The sequence below is a fragment of the Mesoplodon bidens genome (genome assembly GCF_964165515.1).
Source record: "Mesoplodon bidens genome assembly, chromosome: 10".
NCBI lineage: Eukaryota > Metazoa > Chordata > Mammalia > Artiodactyla > Ziphiidae > Mesoplodon > Mesoplodon bidens.
In genome coordinates this window covers 80,924,972-80,942,977 of record NC_138172.1, presented here as the reverse complement: position 1 = coordinate 80,942,977, position 18,006 = coordinate 80,924,972, and the positions used below count along the sequence as shown (strand labels likewise).

At 44.0% G+C, this 18,006-nt stretch overlaps 1 protein-coding gene across 1 annotated transcript in view; it reads left to right on the top strand.

Moving 5' to 3' along the window:
• Positions 1-18,006, top strand: part of PKHD1 (PKHD1 ciliary IPT domain containing fibrocystin/polyductin) — a gene marked incomplete at its 3' end in the record, with an annotated part of 426,508 nt that overhangs the window by 28,600 nt on the left and 379,902 nt on the right. Inside the window, exons 17-27 of the mRNA XM_081247000.1 lie at positions 991-1,080; positions 1,306-1,396; positions 2,140-2,282; positions 3,609-3,739; positions 4,499-4,674; positions 7,643-7,781; positions 9,907-10,034; positions 12,459-12,643; positions 13,542-13,664; positions 14,886-14,991; positions 15,992-16,264. Of these exons, the coding sequence (XP_081103126.1) occupies positions 991-1,080; positions 1,306-1,396; positions 2,140-2,282; positions 3,609-3,739; positions 4,499-4,674; positions 7,643-7,781; positions 9,907-10,034; positions 12,459-12,643; positions 13,542-13,664; positions 14,886-14,991; positions 15,992-16,264 (1,585 nt within the window). The remainder of the gene's footprint in view (positions 1-990; positions 1,081-1,305; positions 1,397-2,139; positions 2,283-3,608; positions 3,740-4,498; positions 4,675-7,642; positions 7,782-9,906; positions 10,035-12,458; positions 12,644-13,541; positions 13,665-14,885; positions 14,992-15,991; positions 16,265-18,006) is intronic.

Sequence of the window (18,006 nt, the reverse complement as noted above, 5' to 3'; positions counted from 1 at the left end):
CTTGAGCCGTGATGATAACTCCGCTGCCAAAGAGATAGGGTATCCATCCAATAGGGTTGAGAGGACTTTGTAAAAAAATGCAAAGTCTTATTGTTGAGATATCCTGATTTATGGACTTAGTTTCAGGAATTTAAGTTCCTGGTAAATCTTCCTTTGGAAACATATTCCCCAGAGAGGAGATAAGGTCATCCTAACACCCACACCCATGTATGCATGCCTGTGAGCGTACACATACGAGATTTCATAGTTTTTTGACCCATTTGGGTCCTATTTCCCTGTGTATTGTGTTTTCTAAGTCAGCTTTATAAGGGTCAGGGCCTTTGGGTCTCTTGGTTGTGCCCCATATTTTAGTTGAACAAGTTTGGTGTGCTTTCTTTTTTTTAATTGAAATATAGTTGATTTACAATGTTGTGTTTGTTATACTTTTTGTTGTCCACTTTTTGGTGTACAAGGATGACTCAATATGGACTGTGCCTCTTAAAGCTTATGGTATAATAGTAAAACATGCAGGTAAAGAACCACAGAACAAAGGAGAAAACAAGTAATATAAGACGATAGGTCTCACCCCATTACAAAAGTGGGATGTGCCCAGCAGGGAATGCAGTGGAAGCAAAGCAGAGGCTGAATCAGCCTCTGAGAGGGTGTGACACGCATGGGGCTGCTTCTCCCTCCCAGGCCACCCCTGGGAGGGAGCTCGGTGAGGAGGGCTGAGAGTGGGCCCTTCAGGGTGACATTTAGGTGTCACATTCTAAAGAGAAGGAGGAGGGCAGGCATCAATGGGGAGATAGACATGTATATTCTTCCAAGAAAAGTTTTCATTACATGATGACACTTGTGTTCTCCAGATAGTTCTAGAGGATAGTGAGTTTAAAAATTGAAATTGTAATAAAAAGGAAATAACAAGCCAGGGAGGTATGTCCTGTGTTTCTAGGTTGTCTCCCTGGTTCAATGAGCACATGTTCTTTAATCCCGTCACTCTTGACTTTTCAGATGCTGATGGTGTCTGGCACAGGGAACTTCTTCCTTACCTGGGACAATGTCTCTAGCCAGCCAATCCCTGCAAATGCCACGGCCCATCAGGTGGGAACCTTCTTCACTTAAGCAGAGGTGGGGGAAGTAAAGGTGGTCTTTCTGCTCATGGTAGGAACTCCTGGTTGTTTTTCTTTCTTTCTTCTTTTGGCCACACTGTGTGGCTTGTGGGATCTTAGTTCCCCCATCAGGGATTGAACCTGGGCCCTTGGCTGTGAGAGTGCCGAGTCCTAACCACTAGACCTCCAGGGACTTCCCTGTTTTTCTTTTTAACAGATTCAAACAGCCCTTGAGGAGATACTTGCAGTTAAATGCAAACTGGAACCCCTTTCAGCGAACATCCTACTCCGGCTGGGATTCGAACAAGGTATGATCTCTGGTTTGACAAATTCCGACCCTCTTTTTTCTCCTTGTCTTCTTTCTTTCTTTCTCTTCTTTTTTTTTCTGTCAAAGGGGAACAATCTTCATTTCCTCTCCCAGGTGACTCTGTTAAGAGTCAAATGAAAATATGGAAACTGGATTTGGACCCTGAGTGCTTGGGAGGGAGCTGTTTGGTGTGGGAATCAGAGAAAGAAAAGGCATCCCTCCTGGGCTGTCAGGTGGAGCAGAGTTAGAAACCAAGGATGCTGGGGAGCTGGAATAAGGAACTGTGTCTCATGCAGTACAGTGGGAAACGGGCAACAGACATAGCAGGAAACAGCAGAACAGTGCAAATCTTGTTTAATTCAAATTGCATCTCAAGTAAAGGAATTATACATAAGACAGTAATCTAACAAATTCTAAAAATGTGAGGGTATGTTTTAAAAATACTAAGGTGAACTAAGTTACAGTCAACACTCTTTACCTCCTTGCTTCTCAATAGTTTTTCTGTGTCATGGTATACATAGAAAAGGGTAATAGATTTTCGGTGCTGTAGGGCAGACACAATAGGTTTCTCATGTCTGGAGCCTTCAAGCTGGGGGGTCGGCTGACCACTTCGAGCCCTGCCCAGCTCGCTCAAGGGCTGAGGGGTCAATGTCATGGCGAACCCATAACCCATTCCCTGCAGACATGTTGGGAAACTATTTAACATTTACACCCATCTTCCTATTTTGTTCGAAATGCATCCAGGCCTAGAAAGTTCCAGCTCTGATGGGCACCTCACCAGTGGGACAGAGCCCTTCTGTGGGAGGTTCAGCTTCCATCAGCCTCGACACCTTGTCCTGACACCCCCAGCTGCCCAGAAGGGCAACCGGCTAGATCAGTACACACATGTAAGTAGCAGCCTTCGTGCTTGCAGGCGAGGTGGGTAGGGAGGGATTGGAATTATTCTCTGGGGTTGAGCCTGGAGAAGCACAAGAGAGTGATTGCTGTGCCTCGCAGGGCTTTTCAGGCTGAGATGCTAGGTTTCAGGGGTGAACAGACACCTCTGGTCCTCCCATTAGCTAGTTGCTGCATGGAAATGCCTTTCTATTAGCTGAGACCTACAGAAGTTTTTCTACACTGTAGTATTTTCTTTGCTCTCCAGGTATAAGCGCCGATTCTACAGTCAGACTCTGGTTTTGAATTCTGACTCTATACCCTGCATGCCCTCCATGTCTTTAGTTTACTCATCTGTGAAACGGGTAATAATGAGGTTTGCCTTTCAAGATTTAGGTGAAGAGTATATGAGATAATCCAGTAAAGTGCTTGGGCAGTGATTAGGACTCATTTAAGGATAGTTTTTTATTATTTATCATAGTTATTGTTATTGATGGATGGACTGACACATTCCTTCCATACCCCTTATATCGTTGTGTCAATAGCTCTGCTGTCCTTCATAAAAAAGTGCAGCTTACTTGCCCTTTGGGAACCAGAGTGAACCTTCTTGGGGTGGCTGAACTCATGGTAGTGGTTTCAGGTCCTTTCCTAGTTGAATGGCAGTGGGTGCCAGGACTAAACGGTTCAGGGCAGGGCACTGCCCGACTTCCAGCCTTTCCTCTACAGCACAGGCTCCCAGCGCTGGGTGGTGGGGATTTTGCCCCGTGGGGAGGATTGGCAGTATGTGGAGACATTTTTGGTCACCAAAACTGGGGAAGTGTTTGTAGCATCCAGCGGGTAGGTTCTAGGAATGTTGCTAAATGTCCTACAAGGCACTGGGCAGTGCCCCTCACAGAAAAGCATTATCTAGTCCCAAATGTCAATAGCACCGCAGTTGAAAAATCCTGCCATATAATTTTACTTAACTCAGAGTTAGAAGCCAAGGATGCTGGTGAATTAGGGTTAAGGAGTGAGGCTCAGAGAGGTACAGTGACTTGCTCAAGGTTGCACAGGTATCTGGGTCACAACAGGGGGTTTCTGTTGATAATTGAGATGCTCTAAAATCCTCATGGCCGCGCACAGTGTTAGGCATTGAACAACTCTCTGTTGGATGAATAACAATTTGCTCTAAATTATTTGTCTCTCCAACTAGACCGGTAAGCTCCAGGAGGGCAGGAGCGGGCTGGCTGTCTCTCTGAGCACAAGGCAGGTTCTAGAGAGTGGATTGTCCTTGATAAACATTGCTTGAACTGCTGCTTCTTAGTGACACAGCTGAAGGACTTCTTGTTTGGTGTCTCTAGCTGTGCCTTGCATACAAAGGCCACATGAATACGATCCTGACAGTGACAATGTCCTTCACAATTGGCTTTCAAAGCACCGATAAGAAGAACGTCACCTGTGACTGGAGTCTCGCGGGGGCCAGCCCTAACAGGTAGCTCATCTGCGGGCAGGTGTGGTGGGAATTCTGCCAGCTGGGATGATTAGCTTTCCTGGGGACAGTGGCCCACGGGAGGTACTAACTGTCTCTGATACTGGGGACTTGGATACTAACTTCAGCTCTGAACACATTTGATTTGGCAAAGAAGTTTGATTTAAGAGCAGTTAGTTGTTAGGAATCTAACATTCCCCAGAAGGAGTCTGACATTTCTCATAGGGATAGAATCATAGACCACCATATTTGGAAGAGATTTTAGGGAACATTCCTTGACGTTACAGATGAGAAAAATTGAGGCCCGGAGAATTTGTGATTCATCAAAATTCATTCAGCGAGTGAACAAAGATGCTGGAATATAATTCAGCATCCTGATCTCTTGATTCAGCTCTCTTTCCACATCTCTTAAGGGTTTTGTAAGTGTTTTTAAACTTAAATGAGTCTGGAAATGTCCAGAGTATTAATCTTCCCTGATAGTAGAGCCTAACAGGTGATCTGCTTAAGACACATAATCATATTGTAATTTGAAAGTACTGCTGACATTGTTATGAATGGATGGTGGACTTAAACGTGATTCACTCGTGTTGCATCCCAGCCAAGCTGAGCCCATCTTGGATGGATGCTTGTACCGTGGCAGCCATGATGGATTGGGTCTCCTGGCTGCATGGTCCTCAGGCCCAGGTTAGAGAACTGGGGCTCTCAGGAGAGAGAACTGCAGTGCTCACAGAAGGCCTGTTTCTGCTCTGCTCTTGTTTTCAGCTGGCAGTTCGCCTGCACCGACCTCTGGAAGATGTGTGTGCATCGCTCCGTGCAACTCCAGCCACCTCCTGCAAACTCCCCAGTGCTGGTTCATCAGATTGATCTCCTCCCTTTGTCTCCGGAGATGGACGTGTTCTATGTGGATGAGATTATTATTGCAGACACAAACCTAACAGGTGATTATCCAATCCACTCTCCTCCATGGACCTGTCCATCAACTGCCGTCTTCGAACTTTTCTGGAGGGGCTGCTTTTCTGTTAATGGTGAGAGAACATATGATTCTCCATCTTTCTTGCCTCGATCCTGGAGAGAAGATGGAGTTGGAATTCTGTGTCCTTGGCCCCTATATCTCTCTAACTAGTTCCTTTTTTCCCCCCTATTTATTCCAATGCTTGCTCTTGCTTTGGGTGTCTGTGATCTTACCCCAATTTTACCACTTTCTTGCTGAGGGGCCTTGGTTTTCTCATCCATAAAATGGGCTTAATGAGGGCCCTACCCCATTGGATTACTATGAAGAATAACTGAAGTATAGTGTAAAGCACTCATCATGGGTCCTTACTAGTAAGTGCTCAATAAGTGTAATCAATTATTAGTACTATTATCATTACTGTTGTTAGGCCAGCAGGATTTCTCCACCTCTCCATCTGTTAATATCTGTCATACAAAGTGCTGTAAGGAACACAGCAATATCTGGCCCTGTAGATGGGGCACAAGTCTGAGTTGCAACCCTTAGGACAGACTCGGTGGGAGTTGGAGGGTCACCGCATCCGCATGAGAACAGCCTCGTCTTTCCTTCTCCCCATCTGGTTCCTCTCACACATCACTCAGAGCTCAGGCCTGGCCCCTCTCTGCACAAAGTTCCTTGACCTCTCTTGGGTGCAGTGCTCTCACCTGGCTTTGCTTGTCTTAAGGGTAAGGTGCTCATCAGGGGTTCTGAGGCCACGTGTGATGCACACCCTGGGGACAGAAGCCCAGACAGATGGTGTGGTTTGCTCGCAGGGCCTCCAGGCTTCCAACTTTGTTCCCTCTCTCTTTTCTGTCAAATCCCTTGTGACTCTGGGGCTCGGCTTTCCTGCTTCTCATAGATTCTCTGTTTTTCTCTCTCCAAGGAGAAAAGTATGGAACGGGCATTTGCATTCTGATTTTCAAGTGTGCAACTTTTTTTTTTTTTTTTTGTTACGTGGGCCTCTCACTGTTGTGGCCTCTCCCCTTGCGGAGCACAGGCTCCGGACGCACAGGCTCAGCGGCCATGGCTCACGGGCCCAGCCGCTCCGCGGCATGTGGGATCTTCCCAGACCGGGGCACGAACCCGTGTCCCCTGCATCGGCAGGCGGACTCTCAACCACTGCGCCACCAGGGAAGCCCTCAAGTGTGCAACTTTTTAATCTTTTGCCTGGAAGTTGTAGAGCTGGGGGCAGGGGAGCGTGGTTGGTGGGGGGTGGGGCAGGAGAACTCTCTTTCAGCCCTGAAAATACATCATCTTTGATACTCTTCAGAATTCCATCTCTTATCTGTTTCAGTGATGTGAGTGTTTTGGGGGTATCTGGGTCAGAATGCGTCATTGCTTATTTCAAACTCTGTTTGTGTTCTGACACACAGAAAATAATATTCAAATGGTGTGCTGGGGTAACCGTCTGAGTTTCTTGGTGCCCAAGACAACTGGCTGGGGCCTTTGGTGACCCCAAGTGCTACCCAGATTCCCAGAGCACTGAGGGGATCATTACTGCATGCACTTGAACCCACTGACTGGACTGGGAAACTCAGGACTGGATAATAGGTGTCGTTTCCCTTTATCCTCCGCAAACCCTCAAAGCCCAGGATCCAGAATCCTTTCTCACTGCCATCACCGCTTTGCCACCAAATGCTCCAGTATCTGGAGCCATGTAAGGGTGAGGTGGGAGGGGAACAGGGAGGCAGAGACAAGAAAGATGGGAGATGGCTTGGGTAAAACCATCTGTTTCCCACTGTCCAGTCATCCTGCTGGCCACAGGTTTCCTGTGAGTATTATTTAATGGTAACGTAAACTCTACACAATAGGGCTCCATATTCATAGTTAATTGTCTGACATTTATCTGCTCAGCTTAACGCTTGGTTATATTCTCCCACCGAATGTCCTCTATGAAAGTTCTTTTCATCTAGTGGTGGCTACCAAATATTTCTCATTTAATTCTCAGAACCCCATGAGATGGTCCTATGATCCCCACTCTATAGATGAGGAAACCAAAGCTGACAGGATACTAAGTGTCTTGCCTCAAATCAGCTGGGATGTGGGGGAGATTGGAGCCCAGAGATGGTTGACACCAGAGCCAAACCTTCAATGACTCCATACTCAGCTGAGCAAATAAACTTTTACTGAGCCCTTACTCTGTGCCTGTTGTTGTGCTCAGCATTGGGCCTGCAAAGACGGCCTCGATTGTACAGACTTGGAAAAGAAGCTGCCTTTACATGGTGCCTGGTAGGAGGAAAAGAGGATATTAAACTATATTTGCTGGTCATTTAAACCTGCCATCTCACTAAACTCTCCCTGCCATGCAGACTGATAGCTGTCATGAGTCCCACTTTATCAATGAGAAAACAGAGTCGTACAGAGGTTATAGTGATTAGCCAAATAGTAACCCAATAGAAGTGGAAAATGAGGATTTGAACACTGGTCTATCTTAAAGCTTGCACTCTCCCTGCACACATGTTGACGCCACGCTGTGGATAAAACTCAAGTACCTCTAGTATGTGCTTTGTGCGTTCAGTGTTCCCAAGGGGGATCAGCTTGTGTTCCTGGAGCTGCCAGGCTTTGGGAAGAAAAGGAGGAAAAGGGGCAGTGATGCCATAGATGAGCTCTGTGTATGTGTGGCGGTGTCGTAGTGGGGACCCCCGATGATACAGGCAGTGATGCTTGGCTGACTTGGGGCTTATTGAACTTTGCTGTGGAATTAGTCATCGTCTCCTTATACCATGACCTTGCATTTTCCTTTCGCAACTAAATTCCTACTTCCTGTTCCTTTTCTCTTCCTGGCAGCAGGTAGGTAGGAATCTCTGCTTTAAGTGTATGCTGGGATGTGAGTAACTCAGCCTCTCCAACGGGGACCTTCCACACAGCAGGTCTTCCATCTTGATTTACTTGATAATGATTGGATCATTGGTCTCTAGTTTCTCAGGCTGACTCTGGAACAGCTCGCCCTGGAGGGAATCTGCTGGAATTGCTCTCTGTGGTGGGATCCCCTCCCGTCTACAGTGTGACCTCCTGGTTGGCAGGGTGTGGCTTGGAGCTCCCGCTCATCACTGCAAGGTAGGGAACCATCTTTGCTCACCTCTCCTTGCTTAAAATTGTTAACTGCCCTTAGAAGACACAGAGGTGAGACTTTTTGTCAGGAAAAGCTACCTGCCGTGTTGCTCAAAGCAATAGTTCTCAGTCTTAAGAATGCCATATCAGACTTACCTGGGGGTTGTGTTAAAACACAAATTTCTGGCCCCTAACCACACCATCATAGTTCAGTTGGTTTGAGGCAGGGCCTGATAGTTTGCATTTCTAATGAGTTCCCAGGCAATGCTGATTCTATTGATCTGGGGACTACATTTTGAGAACTAGTTCCTAGTGAATTTGTTTACAGGTAGTTGTATTTTTAGGCTTTTCAGAGGTTCACATTACCACTGTTTGACAGGAAAACCTTGTTCCTCTCCTTCCATTCCCCATTTATTAATCTTATTGGAATCATTTGAGGCCAAAGGAAATAGTCAAAGGAACAAAACCAGCCAGTTCTAAGAGCTCACCACCAGATGGCACTAGAGCCCCATAAGCATTGGTTCTTCAATAATCAAACCTCTCTGGCCACAGTTTACAAAGCAGTAACTAAGAATCAGTCTCCCCCAAGCTCTTGGAACACATGTATGCTGTAACTTGTTCTTTTAAATTTTCACTAAAATCCAAGTAGGATGGGAAGAATTGAGATGTCTTGTCTTTAAAATTTCTTTTTTCTTCCCATCTCTTTCTAACATGTTTCAAAATGAGTTCTTCCTACTTATACTATGCTTTGGACAGTGTGTGAAAAGTAGGCAAAGAAACCTTGAATCTGTGCTCCATTTTCCTTGACTTAGTGTTTCATGGGCCTCTGGGCAGGACAGACACGGAAATCATCAATAGAATGAAGGAAGGAAAGAGCTTCAGTGGTGGAGAGGGAGCTGTCAGATTAGCCAGCCCGTGGTCCTGTGCTCCAGACCTACTGAATTATGTAGTTATTAACTCTGAAATGATGGAGTGTAATTTAGGTCCACACTTAGAGGGGTCCTCACAACCTCCTTTTTTTTCCTTTTTTTTTTTGGCCACGTGGCATTCGGGATCTTAGTTCCCTGACCAGGGATCAAACCCGTGCCCACTACTGTGGAAGCGCAGAGTCCTAACCACTGGACCACCAGGGAATTCCCACAACCTCCCTTTCTGAGTTTTCCTCAAGTCCCTTAGTTCCTTCTGGAAGCCTCTAGCCTGAGCAAGTCAGGACAACCTTCAGAGTGGCCCCCCAAACAGATAGTATCAGTCTACTTCTGTATGGTTTAAGTATGCACATCAATATGTAGCACTTAAGTAATATTATTGATTGAAATCACACATGTTTGTTGTTGAAAATTAGGAAAATACAGAAAAACACTTAGAAAAAGTTACAAAGCACTCAGAATCCCTCTGCTCAGAGATAACTTCTGTTAATGCATTGGATCCATATTCTAACAGCCTTTTCCCCAAGCAGTTTTTGTATGCATATATACATGTATATGTTTACTTTTTAAATCTCAGATTGGGACCACACATAAGACACTATATTTGTAACATGCCCTTTTCACCTACTGGTATAAATGGAATATTTCCCCATTTCATTAAGCCTGCTTCTAGATATGGTTTTTAATGGCTGAATAGTATTCCATCTCATGGTGTGTCATGATTTATTTGACCTATTTATTATATTAAAAGCAGGATTAGTCAGGCAGTGTGTTTGCATACAGGTGCTGGATAAGGACTCCACTAGATGGAGTGGCCTGTTTCTGCTGGGGATACTGAGTGCAGAGGCTCTGTGGACTAGGGCCCAAGTTTTCATCTGACCGTGCAAATGCGGTTAGAGAACACTGGGTTCTCCTTCCACTCTGCGTCAGGACCAGAGCTGTGGAGACCAGAGTCATCACTCTTTGCTCTGCATCCCTCTGCTTCCAGGACCAGTAGAGGGGAACTGTGGAACGCCCTAAAGAACCCTCATATTTACCTTACATTTTCTCTGCTGTGATGGGAGAGGGGTGCACAGTATTTGGGAGCTTGAGCTCATGGTCTGGAAACATGGGAGACTGCTGGTCTTTGAGATGGAGCTATGTTCTTACTGGAGCAGCTGCTGGAGGGTCCCCATGGTTAATGCTTTGCTTCTGATATGTCACAGCTCTGTGCCCACTGGAGGAGCAGAAGAAGGATCCGGGTTGGTCCAGGTGACAACACAGAGACTACAGAGGACAAGTCCACCTTTAGGAGGACACTTTCGCATCCAGCTTTCTAACACAGTGATTCCTGGTAAAGGGGCCATTGGGAATGCAGTGTTTCTCATTTTACAGCATCCTGCCAGGCAGGGTGACAGTCTTAAAGTTATTTTGTTTTCCAATGTCTGAGAATGACCTTCTTAAAGTTGAAGATCCGGACAATAACAACAGCATATCATTGTTAATATGATCCCAGTCTTTTAGTTTTGTAGATGTGGAAACTGAGTGGATTAGCTTCCTGGGGCTGTCATAGCAAGTTACACAACCTTGGTGGCTTAAAACGACAGAAATTTATTCTCTTCCAGTTCTGGAGGTCAGAGTCCACAGTCAAGTTGTTGTCAGGGCCACTCTCCCTCCTCAGGCTCTAGGGGAGGATCTGTTTCCTACGTCTTGCAGGATCTGGTGGCTGCCAGCATCCCTTGGCTGCAGGCGCATCACTCCAACCCCTGCCTCCCTGGTCACACTGTCTCTTCCTCTTCTGTGTATGAGTGAGTTTAGGGCCCACGTGGATAATCCAGGATGAACTCCTCTTCTCAAGATCCTTAACCACATCTTTTGCTTTATAAAGTAATGTTCATAGTTTCCTGGGATCAGGGCACTGACATATCTTTTTTTTTTTTTTTTTTTTTTTTGCGGTACGCGGGCCTCTCACTGTTGTGGCCTCTCCCGTTGTGGAGCACAGGCTCTGGACGCGCAGGCTCAGCAGCCATGGCTCACGGGCCCAGCCGCTCCGCAGCATGTGGGATTTTCCCAGACCGGGGCACGAACCCGTGTCCCCTGCATCGGCAGGCGGACTCTCAACCACTGCGCCACCAGGGAAGCCCTGACATATCTTTTTGAGGGCCACCATTCAGCCCACTATACTCAGGCTTGCCCAAAGCTCATAAAAATAGTTGATGGCAGGGTCCAGGTATGAACTTGAGTCTTTACTTCTCAGTTTGGTCCTCTTCTCTCTAGAGTTTCCTAGGCCAAAATCCACGGTAGCCACGGCCCTTCCAAATTAAACTCCACAGTGACACCACATGATATTGTGGATTTTAGGAATCATAACACATGTAGAAAGAGCTTTCAGCTGCGATGAGGGTAGAACAGTTTCTAAGTCTTCAAGTACATACACATCTCACAAAGGACAGGATTAGACGTGATTATAATATGTTATTTATTTGGTAAAAACATAGGGGAATCAGAAAGGAGGCTTAGGAGAACTCAAGAATGGCCGTATATAAATTGGCACATGGTCCAGGAGTCTTCTGCCCTCTCAAGCAGAAAGATGCTGGACTTGCAAAGAATCTTCTTGGCTGGAGGAATGGAGTGGAGTTTTTACTCTAGTAGGGCAAGTTAGGAAAAGTTGATGGCCCCTGGGCTATTGGAGTCTGATAAGTGGGTGAATAAGTGCATCAGAACCCTACCTCTATGAAGCCCATTACTTTGCTCTTTTCCTTCTCACAAATGAGAAAGCTGGAACCTGTCTATAGAGAGACTTCTCCTGCTGTCATACCCTGTTGCGGATACTCCTCACATCACTGCCTGTAGAACAACTGGGGGGAAAGCCAGCCTTCGCCTGGCCATTTGAAATGGCCCTCAAATGACATATAAAATCTTTTTTAAAAAGATGAGAATTTTGTTTGCATTTTGGAAATACAGTGGTATTTCACTGACACTCCAGGGCAGTGTGGGATTCAAAAGGAAAGCTCTTGAGTAGGTAGAAGGCAACCTGGGTTTTAATCTAAACCCCTCTCACTTGGTTGACAAGCTTCTGAATCACACTGGGTTTCATTTTCTTCATCTCTCAAGGAGGTGTTAGGATATCTAGATGACCCGCCTCACAGAGATGTTGGGAGTACCTAAGGAAATGGAAACTTTTGGTAAAGCATGAAACAACGTTAACACATAGCAAGGCTTAAGCCCAAAGTGCTGTTATTTCTCTACGGGGATGTGAGATGGGGAAGCAGGTGGTTGGGCTTAAAGGAAATTGTAATGGAGAAACCGAAGTTCAATGCCAACATTCCTCAGCTTGGTTGGCTAAGTTTTTATGGGTGTCAGCTGCTTTGTGCCTTCCCTACTCCTTATGAAAGGTGGCCAGCCAACTTTTCCCTGTTCACAGGGCCAGCTAAATTCTTCCGGGGAAAACCCAATATTTAATTAGACTTTCAGGGATAACCAGGGTGTCTGGAATTTACATTTTGAGTTGACAGTTGAGATAGGTTTGTCTGATGCGATTGTATTCTCTGCTTGAGAGATGTGATGCTGATTAAAGGGACCGTGATATAAAAAGCGAGCACCTACTTACATTTGCCCTAAAAATGGCTTAACTGGACTGAGGATCTTCTTGAACTTGATGGTCTCTGCATGTGTAGTAGGCATTCTGATGTGTATTCTCTGCTGTCTTGATGATGAGATGCTGCAAGGTGGACTGATTAGTGTCCTGTACTTTTTATATCATGACCTTCTCCCACAGCTGTCCCTGTGCACATCTCAGCTAGTCACCTCCAAAAGCTCTTACAAACCAACGCTGATGACTTCACATCTCGGTACCTTAATGTCAGTGACTTCACTGTGATGGAGGATCTAAAGTCTTGCTATGAACATGTGTGGACTCTCTCCTGGTCCAACCAGGTTGGGGACTTGCCCAGCTTTATAAGGGTATGTATGGTATCCCTTTTGGTTTTGTGGATTTGGTGCTCTGGAGCAATTTTGTGAAAAAAAATCAGAATTATATGAATGAAAGCTGTCATGATTTGTGAATTTTGTTGGAATATTCAAATAAAGGGGTTCAATGATCTTTCTGAAAGTTTTCAAGACATATTTTATATCTCATATTCCTGATAAAGCAGTTTAAACCCAACATCACCTTTTCTAACTTGATGTAGGTAGAGAGGTTGTTGGTCAGTGTCCACCATACAATAATTCTACATCTGTTATTGGATAATTTAAGCAGATGTGATTGACTTAGATTATCATGGAGGCAGATGGCACAGCAGAAGGAAGTTTAGGAAAGGATTTGCTGTCTTTGGATAATGACAAAACCAGATGCTCTTGCATATTTCGGGTTTTAAAAAATAATCTAACGATCATCTAGCATTTGGTTTTATGAAGTGAAACCCGAGATGAAATTTTATTCTTGTTATTTGGTATTGTGGGTCATCTGGTTTTCAAACAAAATTCTTGGGTGGAGATGGAGGAAGGATAGGAGTCATCTCATGGCACTTGTTTCCTGACATTTTATTTTAAGATTTTGGATTGAAAACTTGTAAAATAGAAAAGCACATGGAAACAAAATATCTCAAGACATAGAAGATCAGTATAGTGTGCATTTTTTTGGGTAACTCTACTTGCATATAAATATTCTTCTAGTCTACTGGGGCTTTCATTAGCCATTACTTACTATTAGGTTACTAGATTTCAAGCCCCGTCTCTCCATTTTCACTTTCTAGCTATCTGATTATCTTAAACAGAATGTGAAAACACCCTTTGTTATTTGTTTTAAGCAAGATTAGACTTCATTCCATGGCAGAATTCACCAGAACTGTAACCATCTTAGGTATCTGATGAAAACCTAACGGGAGTGAACCCTGCTGTAACCACTCGTGTGGTATATGATGGTGGAGTCTTCCTTGGACCCATATTTGGAGACATGTTGGTCACTGCCAACCAGTACACTCAGGTGAGAGCGGATGGGCCACCCAAAGTGAAGTACTAGTTTCAGGTCTACTGCAGCCCCTCCTGATTTGTAATGTGGACCAATCCTAAGGGTCAGCTTTCTAATTCGCAAAACAGAGACAGTTGTGGCTGTGCTTTTCTACCTCCACAGGGTATGGAGAGTACGCTGAAAATATAAGTGCTTTGTAGATACAGCATCCTGTTGTTATAATTATTGATGCTACTATGGTACCAAAAATAGAGAACCTCTCTAGCTACATTTGATTTATACCTCCACACAGTGGCCTTGGAAAGTAAATGAGCTAAGTCAACCCCTTTTCTCTTTAAAATGTCCTTTGCTATTTCCCATCTGCCCATACTCTTGTTATAAGTCATCTGCTTTTAATTAGAGACAATTTTGAAGTGCAAAAACTATAAAGAATAATATAACCAACACCTGGGTACCCAAATGAGGATTAACAATTGCCAACATTTGCTGTATTTATTTTATTTTTTTGGTCTTTATGAATAACGTGAAACATTACAGATGAAGAGTTTCTTATCACCTGTGCCTTCATGCTATCCCAGTACCCCTTCCCTTATAAGCAAACACTATCATGAATATAGTGTGTGTGCTTTTAATCCTTATTTTATATGTAGAGAATCAGAGTTCAATCTTTTTCACCTTTCTTATCTCCAAGTATTGTAGAGTTCTATTAGATTAACCTTAGCCCCAGTGAGAGGAAAAGACATATAATTTATTCTTGGGGACCTCCCATTCTAGGATGAAAAAGACCCCAAGCCAAATGTCCAAATACAGTCTGATCTTCAGTTATACATCCATGTAGCAATGGTAGAACAGAGGTGCCTACTTCACTGGCATTTACCAGCAAAGACAGGGCTTTTCACAGGAAGTAGGTACTCAGTTGAAAATATAAAGTGATAAAAAGTTCTCACTCAGTTTGAATTTACTTCTTTGTGACAGAGAGGGAATTTACTCCAGATTGAACATATTTAATTGCAAAAATGTTAGGTTTCTGCTTATTTACCATCGTTTTAAAAAAGCCTAACATGTTTGCAGTCATGCTTTACAATTTAGGGTCTATTACTGGAAAATAGAAGGAGAAAAAGAGAATAAGTGAATCATTAACACATTTTAATTTGGGCAAACTTCGCAAGTACTTTATTAATACCCTTGAGCATATGAAACATGTACGTTTGCTTTTAATGCTTTTGTCTTTTCCAGGTGGTTGTGCAAGTGAACGACATACCAGCTCATTGTTCAGGTTCCTGTTCCTTCCAATACCTTGAAGGGTCAACTCCCAGTGTCCACTCTGTGTGGTATGCCCTCGGTATGATGTGCACTTGGCATTGAGATGGGTGTGGACTTTATTTTTTTATTGAAGTATAATTGATTTACAATGTCATGTTAGTTTCAGTACAGTGATTCAGTTACATATATATATATATATACACACATATATACATATATATGCACATATATACATACATATATATATATATATATATATATATATATATATATATATGCTTTTTCAGATTCTTTTCCCTTATAGGTTATTACAAATATTGAGTATAGCTCCCTGTGTTATATGTTCGGTCTTTGCTGGTTATCTGTTTTATATATAGTAGTGTGTGTATGTTAATCCCAACCTCCTAATTTATCCCTCCCCCACCTCTTTCCCCTTTGATAACCATAAGTTTGTCTTCTATGTCTGTGGGTCTGTTTCTGTGCATGAACTTTAGACTGAGAGTGACTTGTTGGAGGCCGTGTACCTGGTGATGTGTGGGTAGAAGGTGTGTCCGTTCATGGGGTGGATGATGAGTGATGCAGCAGAAGGTGAATTTTTTAGCCAATCTAAATGAAATGGTTATGATTTGAAATGGTGGATTTTTTTTTTTTTTAATTTCTTGGCTGCATCATGCGGCATGTGGGATCTTAGTTCCCTGACCAGGGTTCGAACCCGTACCTCCTGCAGTGGAAGTGCAGAGCCTTAACCACTGGACTGCCAGGGAAGTCCCGAAATGGTGGATTTTTGATGACTTAAAATGTTGTATTCTCTTTGTCCCTTGTTTTGAAATATTGTTTATTTTTATTTTTTCCCCCATTTTTTGTTGACTAGTGATTTCTCATCACTAGTTTGAGAAAATTTAAGATGAGGGCTCTACGCTATTAAAATCAATATAGATTCCAATACATGAATCAGCATTTAATTCCTTGAATTTTGGGAGAGGAAGGTGAGAGGGAATGAATATTTGACAGAGTTCTTGTAAATGGAGTGATATCACTGAGAAATGTTTTCTTTCTTTTAATTTCTTTCTTCTTTTAAGATGACATTGACCTACTGGTCTATATTACTGGAAATAGTTTCTCTGGTGACTCCGAGGCCTTGCAGGTTACAGTGAACAAAACAAGTTGCAAAGTTATCTTCTCAAACCAAACGAATGTGGTGTGTCAGACAGGCCTGCTGCCCGTTGGAGTGCATCAGATTTCAATGTTGGTGAGACCCTCTGGTCTTGCCGTCAATGCCAGTGGAGGAGGCCTCTTCCTAAACGTGGAGCCCAGACTGGATTCTGTGGAGCCTTCCAGAGCTGCAGACATTGGTAATCCGGGGGCACCTGCATTGCATCTGAACCTCTGAAGCTAGCATTCTTGCCAGTCTGCAGGCATCTAGTCCTGCCGTGTAATAAATTCTGTAGCCACTGTGATTCACAGCTTTCTGTTTTCTGCCATCAGCATTTCTTCCAATGAGTAATAGACATTTGAGCCCTTAAATGAACTCACTTGCCACATAAAGGACCATAGTTTGGCTGATGGTGTCAGGCATCACTGGGTCAATCACTGAGTCATTGGGACAATCTGATCAAGTGGAAATGACACTAGGAGGGGGAGTTAGGACATGTGCCTGGGTTTTCAGCGTGCCAAAGTCAGAAGTGTGACCTTAGAAGTTTCAGATACTTCTGTGGGACTTAGTTTCCTAACAGTGATGAGGATGGGCACAGGATCGTTTACTTCTAGGTAGTCGCACACCCTAAATACTTACAGCCGCTGGAAAGGTGGAATTATTATCCACATTTTTTCAGATGAGATAATAGTATTTCTAAGAGAAGAGTGACTTGCCCAAGGCTTCCCGATGGAAAGAGGTAGAGCTAGGATGCAAACCAGGATTGCGGGACGCCAAGGCTCCTGCTGCTTCTACCTCACCATGCTGTCTTACCCATGCAATGGGCTGAACAATGCTTAGAACTCTTAGTTTTGAGTGAGATTAAAATGAGCCAACAGGTGGGAAAGTCCCTTGAAAATTAAAAACATTTGCAAATGTGAAGTACAGGCCTGGCCCACTAGGAACTTAGTGTGTGTTTCACAAATGTTTGTAAAATGACATACACTCAGATACTTGGCTAGCAGGCAAAGCCAACTACCATTTGAGTAGTGGGGTATGGAGAGGTCAGCGGGGCTTGCCAGCATCAGCCCCGTGCATTGGGTCTTAGTGCCATGGCAACCAAGGATCTCCCCATGCTTTCTGAGGGACACAACCTGTTTAAAACAACCCAGCCAGACTGCAAGAATCTCAGGAACACTCATGCTTTATATGTTAATATATGATTTTTAGAGCATAAAAATTTTTCCTTAATGCCTTGGACTTTTGTCATTGTTTATTCTGTTGGCCAAAGATTCGTGGCTTAGAACACTTATTAAAGTAGTGTTTCCTGGCTACAAATTCATTGTTCAAAGAACAGTTGATTTCTGAATTTACTTGGCTTTATAGAGAAAATCAAGAGGCCTGCTTTTTTCTTCTCTACACATAAAACCGAACAAGCTTGCCCTTATTTCTCAGTGATTTAAGGAGGCAGCCAGATGGTCTGTGGTGCTCAGAGTGAAAGATCACACTCTATATTAACCCAATAATTATTGGTTTGAATCTTCCCACCAGATGTATAAGTGTCTTTGATCTTCCTATAAAGTTACCTTTGCAGTTCAGGCCACACCATCCTTCCCCACTCGACTCTGCCACTGGACTGCAGATACCTCCAGGGCAGACAGGTGACTCAATCAGCTTTGTCCTCTACACAGAGTGACTCACACAGGCAGACTGGTCAGCTGTCCCAGTTTCCTGGGACTGAGGGGTTTCCCAGGACGCAAGACTTTCAGTGTTATAATTGGGACGTGGAACTCTTAAGTGCTAAAACTTGGAAAGTCCCAGGCAAACTGAGTTGAGTTGGTTACCCTGTCAGGGTATGCTGTACCACCAATACATGAAGGGTTTGTCTAGGAGGACTGTATACCACCCCTCTGTATTTTAGTGAAAGATGGAAAACTCAGAGAAGGGATAATGTTGGGTGGG